Source organism: Sinocyclocheilus anshuiensis, unplaced genomic scaffold (genome assembly GCF_001515605.1).
Source record: "Sinocyclocheilus anshuiensis isolate Anshui unplaced genomic scaffold, SAMN03320099.WGS_v1.1 scaffold332, whole genome shotgun sequence".
Taxonomy (NCBI): Eukaryota; Metazoa; Chordata; class Actinopteri; order Cypriniformes; family Cyprinidae; genus Sinocyclocheilus; species Sinocyclocheilus anshuiensis.
The window spans coordinates 976,189-987,201 of NW_015554181.1; the positions used below are offsets into that span (position 1 = coordinate 976,189).

At 38.1% G+C, this 11,013-nt stretch overlaps 3 protein-coding genes across 6 annotated transcripts; 2 read left to right on the forward strand and 1 right to left on the reverse strand.

Moving 5' to 3' along the window:
- Nucleotides 1-596: 596 nt before the first annotated feature.
- LOC107670991 (alpha-(1,3)-fucosyltransferase 9-like) lies at nt 597-2,046 on the reverse strand. The gene is made up of 2 exons (XM_016463809.1): nt 1,977-2,046; nt 597-1,747 (listed from the first exon to the last, which is right to left on the reverse strand). The coding sequence occupies exon 2, from the start codon at nt 1,738-1,740 to the stop codon at nt 628-630; it is 1,113 nt and encodes a 370-aa protein (XP_016319295.1). The 5' UTR covers nt 1,741-1,747; nt 1,977-2,046; the 3' UTR covers nt 597-627.
- Nucleotides 2,047-3,488: 1,442 nt separating this feature from the next.
- Nucleotides 3,489-6,599, forward strand: LOC107670988 (alpha-(1,3)-fucosyltransferase 9-like). Of its 4 annotated transcripts, none has more exons than XM_016463806.1 (3): nt 3,595-3,662; nt 4,559-5,169; nt 5,440-6,599. In XM_016463806.1, exon 3 carries the CDS (start codon nt 5,448-5,450, stop codon nt 6,558-6,560), a length of 1,113 nt encoding a protein of 370 aa, XP_016319292.1. In that variant the 5' UTR covers nt 3,595-3,662; nt 4,559-5,169; nt 5,440-5,447; the 3' UTR covers nt 6,561-6,599. The 4 variants fall into 4 exon arrangements, with proteins under 4 accessions (XP_016319289.1, XP_016319292.1, XP_016319291.1 ...); XM_016463805.1 differs by lacking the exon at nt 3,595-3,662 and adding an exon at nt 4,355-4,391; XM_016463803.1 differs by lacking the exon at nt 4,559-5,169 and having other exon boundaries at nt 3,489-3,662.
- Nucleotides 6,600-7,102: 503 nt separating this feature from the next.
- On the forward strand, nt 7,103-10,465 carry LOC107670973 (cytoplasmic tRNA 2-thiolation protein 1-like). Its single transcript, XM_016463788.1, has 3 exons — nt 7,103-7,334; nt 8,292-8,805; nt 9,918-10,465. Exons 2-3 carry the CDS (start codon nt 8,310-8,312, stop codon nt 10,463-10,465), a joined length of 1,044 nt encoding a protein of 347 aa, XP_016319274.1. The 5' UTR covers nt 7,103-7,334; nt 8,292-8,309.
- Nucleotides 10,466-11,013: the final 548 nt, after the last annotated feature.

Sequence of the window (11,013 nt, forward strand, 5' to 3'; positions counted from 1 at the left end):
ATTACTGTATACTTTCAGCTCTCTCACTGGTAGTCGCCACATTGCTTCACAGCTCATTTTTCACTGCTTGTTGCATCATCAATAGCTGATGAAAATCACCTGCTCTGAGTGACGTACAGCCTGATTTCCTGGATATTCTGCGAGACCGATCTCAAACTGACAAAGAGAAAAATTTCAGGCACACAAACTAGTTAATCAAGGTCTGCGGGTTGGAGATGTGGTTAAAACCAAATCTAACACACCTGAAGCAGCCAAAGTTCTGTCAAAATCAATGAATCCTGTGCATTTATTATTGGCTGGTGCTGACAAAATGAGTGTGTTCATCAACATAATAAAGTAGCACATAAATATTTACATGTATTTCTTCACCATATCGCTTTATCAAGAGTATTTGCAAATGAATAAAAAACACAAGCGATTATGAAAAGAGCTAGTTTAGAGCTGGAATATAACATAAAACAAAAGTACACTTAATTACTAGGTCATTCATAAGCAATGATTTATTAAAATACTTCCACCAAAACAGTTACAAAATCTAATATCAAAAGTAACAGTTCATATAAAATACAATCTATTTCATAAACATTGTAGTCAGTAAATGATAATGTAAGAAAATCTGAGGTAACTTTAATTGAAGTACCAATCATAGAGATCATGAGCTTCTTTATATTCCTTGTGCCGTGCTACATGGTCACAGGCAGTGCAAATAGCCAGAATAAACTCTTGTGTCTGTAATATTAAATGAGGACTTGGAGTGAGATGTTTCCTCCAGTTAAAGTACTTGCGATATGCATCTTCATTCTTGTCCAGCTGAAGCAGATATTCGGCTAGTGACTTTACATCAGGGAAGTCATTCACATGAATGAAGGACTCCGCAGGAACAAAGTTTTCATAGTTTCTTCTCGGAGGACCCAACACCACAGGGACGGTACCTGCTGCGAGCGGCCCGTTTATCTTCTCAGTGATGTAGTCCTTGTGGATGGAGTTCTCAAAGGCAAGGTAAAATTTGCAGCTAGCCAGGGTTGGATAGTAATCAGTATAATCCAGGAACCTTGCATAAGCCCTTCCGAACAAAGTCACTTGTATGTATTTCCTGAATTCTCTGTAAAAAACATTCCTTGTGTCGACACCAGTTGAGGGATCGTTGTTACTTACAATCCAACACACCAGTTTGTCCTTTTTGGGAATCACAAAATCCTCATTAGGTTTCTTCCTGGTCATCAAGCGCATCCGTACAGGAATATCAGCATCCCGTCTGTAGCTGAGAGTGAGATTGAACAGGTTTTCCAGACCTGGGATCCTTTTGGTGTTGGTTGGCGATTCCAAATGCAACCAAATCCACCTCTGGAACGGAGGACGAGGAGACGGAGGAAGGTTGGACAGATCCCAGCTGATGCCTCTGTGATAAACGATGACATTATCTGCATCGTTGTACAGAGCTCTATCATCCGTCAGATGACAATTATCAATATTGTAAAACTTTTTGCAGTCACTGAAATCAAACCTATAACTTTCAGGCCAAACCCATAACAGAACTATAGGTTTCTCCTCTGCTTTTTCAGTTAAAGAGTTGTTGCTCTTGGCACAGTTGATTTGTGAATTTTGGTCTGGTCTAAAAACTGGAGGTGGACAGTTGTGTGAAGGTGAGAACCAGAAAAACACAACGCCCAGAGAGATGACACCTGCCATCGTCACTGTGACACCCAGACGCAACAGCGATGGGCCATTTGTGTTTGACATTTCTGACCTAAAGAGAATAATTGAAGAAAGTTCATTCACTTTTACAAACAAGAATTCAAAGAAATTCTTCAATAAAACTACTGCAGAATCAGTTCACACGTTTGTGAGAAGCAAAAGCTACACAAGTAAAAGTTAATCATTATCTTGTAATAAAATATAAAGTTGAAACTTTGACCATTTTAGTGTAATAAAAATATATATATTTTTGAAACAAAGTACTTAATTCAGTTCCTCACCTGATTAAAAGAGAAAAAAAATTCTGTAATTTGGTGTCCCATATATAGCCAATGTCTGATGATTAACAGACAGAAACACAGAAGAGAGTTTCTTTAAAGCATGATTTCCGTCAAAAGAAAGAAAAAAGATTGGGTTGTCTTGAGGTTTGTGCCAATGCTTGGGAAGAGATATGACACGAACCAGTGTTTCCCTCGGGATTTTGTGAGACTTGCGGAGGCAGGTGACGTCACATATTAATTAGCATATTTATGATGTCATTGCGTCGGGTTTGCATTCAGACAAGTTTGGCACTTAGATCTCTCTTCTACTCTCTGAACGGTCACATACTGTAATACAACTGAATGCCCGATAAAGCTGTTCCCATTTACATATTTTCTGTTGTTATACATAAAACAAGTATTGTTTATATATAATGTGGATATTGTGGAGGGCCACCACAAGTAAATCAATGTATGGATGGAAAACACTGGTTGATCCAGTTTGCCGCGTTGGATGAAGAGTCGACGACGCTAAGGATGGGCGGATCGATCCTTAAGTATCGATACTTTAGATACTGATGTTGTTTTGAAAGGATCGATCCTCCCAGTGTTGGGGAAAGTTACTTTTAAAAGTAATGCATTGCAATATTGCATTACTCCATAAAAAAGTAACTAATTGCGTTAAATCTGATTACGTAAGGCTCGTTACTTGTAATGCGTTACCCCCAACACTGATCCTCACATAAAAACATCGATTCTAAAGTGCATTTTTTATTCATTCATTTTATTTATTTATCAAGAAATTCGGTGGATAAAATAAGCTTCTAAGTGGAACAAATAGATTATATTAGCGAATAATTGTGTTAGCACATATTACCTAAACCACATATTGATATGTTTTATATTTTTAAAATGAAAACGAAATGAGGGTTGTGTTTTATATTTTGAAGAAAACGACAAGGCAGTGGTGTTTGATATCATTTCGCTTTATTATAATTCGTGTACGCGTTGCATGAACCACATTTTTGTGAGCCTATTTATATTTTAAATGAAACAGAAAAGAGTCAATGCTGTTTGATATAATATTTTGTTTCACTGTAATGTGTACGTTCCCTGAACTACATTTTTGCGGCTATTAATATGTTTAAATGAAAACGAAAAGAGTGTTTGATATCATATTTCGTCGTATTGTAAATGCATACAGTGAGGATAACCGGAGTAGCCAAGGCGAGCTGAGGGCCGTTATCAAGTAGGCTATACTCTGCTGTTCCTTTTGCGGAATTACCGGACTTGCGTCCTCCCGTCCTCGGGAGTTGGTATTGAGAAACGGCCACTGTCCCGCATAGTTTAGCTCCAACCCTACTCAGACACACCTGAACAAGCTAATCATGTCTTCAAAATCACTAGAAAGCTACAGGCAGATGTGTTGGATTCGAGTTGGAGCGAAATTCTGAAGGACAGTGGCCGGCAGGACCAAAGTTGCCCAGCCCTGATAAAGAATCTACAAAAAAAATGAATGAATGAATGTTTTTTTTTACACATCCATGAACATCCAGGGTTACATGTGACCCGAGGGTCAACTGTGGTTTTCACAGGATACTATGCACATTTATCAGCAGATCAAATTTGAGTTTGTACACCTGTCTGAAGTCCAGCAAGAACAAAGTGCTGTTGACAACCTACTTTGTGACAAGAGTCATTTACAAGGTTGGTAAATGAGCACCAGTTGCCACAACACAAAGCATATATGTGACCCTGGACCACAAAACCAGTCATAAGGGTCAATTTCTCGAAATTGAGATTTGTACATCATCTGAAAGCTGAATAAATAAGCTTTCCATTGATGTATGGTTTGTTAGGACAATATTTGGCTGAGATACAACTATTTGAATATCTGGAATCTGAGGGTGCAAAAAAATCTTTAAAGTTGTCCAAATGAAGTTCTTAGCAATGCATATTACTAATCAAAAATTAAGTTTTGATATATTTACGGTAGGAAATTTACAAAATACCTTCATGTAACATGATCCTTACTTAATGTCCTAATGATTTTTGGCATTAAAAAAAAAATAGATAATTTTGACCCATACAATGTTTTTTTGGCTATTGCTACAAATATACCCCAGCGACTTAAGACTGGTTTTGTGGTCTGGGCTCACATATTTGCAAGAATATGCTCACAAATGTGCATTCTCTGGTTCATGCAAGTGAACACAGAAAGACATGTCTGGCCTGAAATAGCACATTTTATTGTAAAACATTATACTGTATTATTGATGCTGCATGCTGTTACAAAATAAACAAGTCTGTTTCATTTTGTTTTATGAGTAATTTTGAACATAGGAAGTCAAGTTATTTTTAATCATAATGTCTCCACCAGAGGTCACTATTGCATTGAGTCCTGTGTGTTCTCAGGTGTTCTCACCTGACTCTCATGTAGGCTACTATTTGTGTATTTCCTGCTTTTAAGTCAGTTTGTGTATTGTATGTCCGTAGACTATCATTTGTCTGACTGCTTTTTTACTGTGCGTTTGCCGTTTGAATTTGTCCTACTGCCTGTGGAGTATTTTAAGATAAAGATGTTTTAATGTCTATATTAATAGGCCACGGGGTGGATCCGTATGTCTCTTCAGCCCATCAACAAGACAAATTGTCTGGAACGGACAACCAGCAGAATGACTACAAGAGCATCGTACCTGAAGTTTTAGAAGAATCCCTGACAAACGAGAAATGTCACATTGTAAACGTCTGTTGAACTGAAACTGAACATTTGTGATCTGATGATGCTGGCAGCCAGTTTGCCAAATCTAGTAAAGAATCAGATGCTTTTTTCAGCATGTACATACATGCTTTATCACATCTGTCTGGGGTTATCCAGTGTCGATGTAGATTAGCTGGTTCGAGGTTCATGTGCTCAGAAGGCTCAGAATGATCTCGGCGTTTTTGCCCTGATTCAAATGAAGTTCGGACAAGATCGGAAAGGTCCACGAACTGGGATTGAGTCGCTCGAAGCTCAACCGCACCGGGTGTGTCAAGCGCTGGCTTTCATGCGTTTTTTTTTTTTTCAGAGTAATTTCCGATCCGATACTTCTCTAGTCTGAAACTTCCGTCTTTCAGCATACCAGATAGATAGTGTAATCATGTGGCGCTGAACACGTTGCTATCATATGCGACAAAGAACTCGTTTTTTTTTTATCAAGAGCTCTTAAAAGCGGTGAGGACTTGAATTTGCTACATTAATTCCAGACATGTTGCACAATGTGACTCTTGTTGAATAATTGAATGAGACAAATGTCAAATTTAGCAAATAAAACAACGATTAGCTTCCACTGTGCTGTAGTTTTTGTCTTTCACACAGACCAAACATAGTGGTAGCCTAACTTTTATTTAATTCAAAATACCTTTTAATATCAAGTGTTTTTATTCTCGTTGGTGAAAGGGTCCGATCACTTCCCTTTCATTGTTGTTGTTGTTTTTTTTTTAGATCAGATTATGTCAAGCACAAATGGCTCATTGCTGTGCCGTCTGGGTGTAGTAGTGACATTGGCAGGTGTCATCTCTATGAGCATCATGTTTTCCCGGTTCTCACCTTCACACAACTGTCCACCGCCACTTCCTAAACCTAAACTAAACTCAGAACAAAACTGTGCCAAGAGCAACAACTCTCTTACTGATATAGCAAAGGAGAAACCTATAGTTCTGTTATGGGTTTGGCCTGAAAGCTATAGGTTTGATTTCAGTGACTGCAAAGAGTTTTACAATATTGATAATTGTCATCTGACGGATGATAGAGCTCTGTACAACGATGCAGATAATGTCATCGTTTATCACAGAGGCATCAGCTGGGATCTGTCCAACCTTCCTCCGTCTCCTCGTCCTCCGTTCCAGAGGTGGATTTGGTTGCATTTGGAATCGCCAACCAACACCAAAAGGATCCCAGGTCTGGAAAACCTGTTCAATCTCACTCTCAGCTACAGACGGGATGCTGATATTCCTGTACGGATGCGCTTGATGACCAGGAAGAAACCTAATGAGGATTTTGTGATTCCCAAAAAGGACAAACTGGTGTGTTGGATTGTAAGTAACAACGATCCCTCAACTGGTGTCGACACAAGGAATGTTTTTTACAGAGAATTCAGGAAATACATACAAGTGACTTTGTTCGGAAGGGCTTATGCAAGGTTCCTGGATTATACTGATTACTATCCAACCCTGGCTAGCTGCAAATTTTACCTTGCCTTTGAGAACTCCATCCACAAGGACTACATCACTGAGAAGATAAACGGGCCGCTCGCAGCAGGTACCGTCCCTGTGGTGTTGGGTCCTCCGAGAAGAAACTATGAAAACTTTGTTCCTGCGGAGTCCTTCATTCATGTGAATGACTTCCCTGATGTAAAGTCACTAGCCAAATATCTGCTTCAGCTGGACAAGAATGAAGATGCATATCGCAAGTACTTTAACTGGAGGAAACATCTCACTCCAAGTCCTCATTTAATATTACAGACACAAGAGTTTATTCTGGCTATTTGCACTGCCTGTGACCATGTAGCACGGCACAAGGAATATAAAGAAGCTCATGATCTCTATGATTGGTACTTCAATTAAAGTTACCTCAGGTTTTGGAGTTTGATACAAATAGTGATTCATTTTACTCTACAAATATTTTTAATAATAAAGTTTATGGATGTTATCACTTGTGTTTGTAGGCCTATCTTTTCATCTTCAAGTCCCTTTTAAATCACTTTTGGATCATATTCTGGAAGAAAGACAACAATAAGTTTGTGTACAGTATACATCGGCTACATTTTTCTGTCTTGTTGTTGTCTGGTTGTTTTTTTACATGCGACAAGTGACAGAATGTTTACCAAAAAATCACTATTGCAAAGACACAGACCAGAATACTTGTATGTCTAGCTTGTTAGCAACACAATTTTTGTTTGTAATTTGGTTTTGTAATGTAAATTCGAATTACATGAATATAAGGTAGTGTCTCTGAAACGGTCAACTCAACTCTGCACTCGTAAATTTATTATACACTTAATATGCAATGCATATAATGTACAATAATCATGGTTTTTTTTTTTTTTACAAAAGGTCAAATGTAAACGCTTTTGTCGCCAGGACAAAAGAGGGCGCCAGAACGCCGAGTCAAGCAGGAAGACGTGTTTTTAATTCTACAGCAGAGATGTTCTGGATTAAGAAGTGCTTTCAGTTGTATTTTAAACCAGGAGAGCAGTATTATTTTTAATTCGTCTTTAAACTCATCAGCTATTTGTTTTATAACTCCGGTTTAGCGTTTTATTTTCTTCAGCACGTCAACGTCTTACGTTTTTACTCGTTTAAATGAATTAAACCCCGTAGGAAATACGTACCTTAAAGGTTTGTATTTTTTGTTAAATGAGTTTCATACAGTTTAAGTACTAGTTTTAATGTATTTTAATGTGTTACTCTCTAAAAAAAAATTCTCAAATACTCTGATTCTCTCAAATGCTGTGAACTTCCATATTCAGTCATAGTTTATAACCCTTTCAGACATAGAATTTATTTCAGGTATTAGTTTATTCAGCCATAAACGAGCAACAAACCATTAAACAAACGTGTGCACGGGTTTAGGGTCATTTTTTGAGGTGATTTCTGCCTGTAATCACAAGGATCCACTTTTACGATTCAATCCAACAACTTTCATCCCTGTTATGAGATGTATAACATCAATAAACATTTACCACCCCATTTTACCTTATGAAGTTAATATGCTTTTAGTTGCATACATATTTTAATACATTGTTATTCTGTAACATGTTACTTTCAGAGAACACATTAAAAATAACTATGTAAGGACCATCACTTTTCCTCAATCTAAAAAAACATTTATGTTATGAGATGGAAATATTCCTGCTTTAAATAATGCCAAGTGCCAGAAAGGGTTAATGCGGGGGTCTTCAAACTGGGGGCCACAAGAGTGTGGAAAAATGTAGAGAAAAACAGTGTAACATTTAAAAAAATAAATAAACAATTAAGATGAACTAAAAACAAATATTTAGAATAAAATAATTAAATGATGAAAATTATCAATTGATTTTAAAATGGATTTAAATAAATAATCCATCTATCATCATCATCCATCCACCATCATTACTATAGTGAGTAGAAAAATGTAATGACGTGTGTGTGTGTGTGTTTTTTCCACATTAAAATTAGCTGAAAATGTATAGCTGCTTTTACATTTTAGAATTATTTGCAGCAGGATGATCATATTTGGGGGTCTGTGACACACAAAAGATTGAGAACCAGTTAAAGATGTGTTTTGATCTGATATTTCTCTGAAATGCTGTGCAGTGCCCTGTGTGTGTCACAATGCCGGTCCAGTGCAGTAACTGCGTCCAGAGACGTGCTGTGCTCAAACGGCCCAAGACCGGACACTCTCTCTGTAAGGACTGCTTCTTCTGGGCATTCGAGGAGGAGATCCATCAAACCATCGTGTCCGCCGGACTCTTTAACCGTGGAGAGACCGTGGCCATCGGTGCCTCGGGCGGAAAGGACTCTACCGTCCTGGCCCATGTGATGAAGGTCCTGAACGAGCGCTACGATTACGGCCTGAGCCTTCTGCTGCTGTCGGTGGATGAGGGCATCACGGGCTACAGAGATGATTCGCTGGAGACGGTGAAGAGGAACCAGCAGCAGTATGAGCTGCCACTGAAGATCGTGTCTTATGAAGAGCTGTACGGCTGGACCATGGACGCCATCGTGAAGCAGGTGGGATTGAAGAATAATTGCACTTTCTGCGGTGTGTTTCGCAGGCAGGCACTGGACCGAGGAGCCATGATGCTGAAAGTGGACAAGATATGCACAGGCAAGTGATCAGTGTCTTTCACTGCCTTTACCAGTTTGATCAAGCATGTCTGAGATTTTAAACATTCTGCAAGACAAATCATGTGTTTCGGTGTTAATAAATTACATTGTACCATCTCAACCTTAAAGGGTTAGTTCACCCAAAAAATGAAAATTCTGTCATTAATGAACGAAGGTCTTGCGGGTTTCGAACAACACGAGGGTGAGTAATTAATGACAGAATTGTCATTTTTGGGTGAACTAACCCTTTAATATATTGGCAAGTATGTTTGGAAATAGAGATATATTTACATTCTTTCAAGATCCTCTTTCAAATAATGCAAAGAACATTTCTTATAATGATTTAAAAAAGTAATTATGTCACTGATGAATGGTCATGTTATTGTTCTGCCTTTTATTTATGGTTATTTAAATTATTATTATTATTTTATTTTTTTAGGCAAGATATCACTTTAAAATGTTTGTTTCCTGTGGTAATGCATAAATTAACCTTTTTGTAATCAAAAACATTATTTAATATGACTGAGTCATCCTGAATATATTAGGTTACTCCTACAAAACCTTAAGGATAATTTATAAGGATTTATAATTATATTTTATGATATTTATACAGTGTAACGCTTAGTTAATTTTTTCCTGTTTCATCTCTTACATTATTCTGAAATACTTTCTGAACTCCTATAGAAATGAAAGTGACAAGGGTAGATCAAAAAATCATCCTCGTGAACAAAGAAAAAAGTTCAATAGAGTTAACTCTTCTCTTTTATGGAGGACCAAGCCTGCAGAAATGAAAATTAAATATAGAAATAAATGAAACGGACCAGATCTGACACTTTTCTACCAAAGATGCAGAAAGGACCAGCTCCCTTATTTCCATGTTACATACAGAAAAGTAAAAGTAAATAAATGTATAAATATACAAATAAATGAAAAAGAAAGTATAAAATGAATTATATAATTTCTTCCTTTATTTTCCTATTCTTTCTTTTTTCTGCAAGTTTGGCCCTCCATACCTTTTTTTTTTTTTTTTTTTTTTTTAAAGAAAAATAGATAAAATAAATGTTTTTTCCAAGGCTGATAGGTAGAATGATGTTTGTTTTGTTTATTGAGCAGGTCACAATGCAGACGACGTGGCAGAGACGGTGCTGATGAATGTCCTGCGTGGAGATATCGCTCGTCTCTGCCGCTGCACCTCCATCAGCACTGCCAGCGACGGAGAGGGTGCCATCCCACGCTGCAAGCCCCTCAAATACGCCTACGAGAAAGAAATCGTTCTCTACGCCTATTTTAAGAAGCTCGATTACTTCTCCACAGAGTGCATCTACTCGCCCAACGCCTACCGGGGACACGCTCGCGCCTTCCTCAAAGACCTGGAGTCCATCAGGCCCAGCTCCATCATAGACGTCATCCACTCCAGCGAGACGCTCTCTATAAAGGAAGGGGTGAAGATGCCGGTGCAGGGAACGTGCTCGCGCTGCGGCTACATCTCCAGTCAGGCCCTGTGTAAGTCCTGTGTTCTGCTGGAGGGCCTGAATCGAGGTTTACCCAAACTGGGCATCGGGAAACATCACCGTCTGCACGGCAAAATTCTGGCTCAGGAGCCTTTGACCGAACAGGAGGAGAAGAAACTGAAGCCTGTGAACTGCAATTGCAGGTTGTAGCTCCAGACAAGAGAAGAAAAAAAAAACTAATAAATAGAATCACAGATTTGATCTAAGATTTATTATGTGAACATTAAATAATTAAAGAGAAAATACCATCCGCAAAGATATGCTGTATCAACAGTCGAAATAGCACATTTGACAGGTATTTTTGCTTAATTGGATAATGCTTTTCAATCAGAACACAGAATTCTGATGATTTCCTCATATTATCAATGCAGAAAACCTCTCAAGCCATTCTTTGTAACCTGGATGTTTTGAGAGTAGTTTGCTGATTTGTTTGTACTCAGAACAGACCTGTTTTGTGTGAGTGATTGATTGATAATAGCAGGGAGTTGAGAGACAGTTTTGTATAGTTTTGTATTTATTGATTTTGTGAACTGCTGGTCAGATAATAACTCCATAGGATGGGTGTGTCCTCTTGGGGATAAACTGACTCCACCCATAACCGCCTTCATCCCACTGCAGCCCCTCTGTGACCTCAAGCAAACTAGATTGTTATATTAGTATTAGCCACATTACCACATAATACAATAATGTAGAGTCTG

Bases quoted from the DNA above. Each gene is read 5' to 3' on its own strand.
- LOC107670991 (XM_016463809.1), bottom strand. From the start codon at position 1,740: ATGTCAAACACAAATGGCCCATCGCTGTTGCGTCTGGGTGTCACAGTG.
- LOC107670988 (XM_016463803.1), top strand. From the start codon at position 3,557: ATGCACATTTATCAGCAGATCAAATTTGAGTTTGTACACCTGTCTGAA. The intron at 3,663-5,439 runs GTTGGTAAATGA...TTTTTTTTTTAG, and splicing joins TGACAAGAGTCATTTACAAG to ATCAGATTATGTCAAGCACA.
- LOC107670973 (XM_016463788.1), top strand. From the start codon at position 8,310: ATGCCGGTCCAGTGCAGTAACTGCGTCCAGAGACGTGCTGTGCTCAAA. The intron at 8,806-9,917 runs GCAAGTGATCAG...TTTATTGAGCAG, and splicing joins AGTGGACAAGATATGCACAG to GTCACAATGCAGACGACGTG.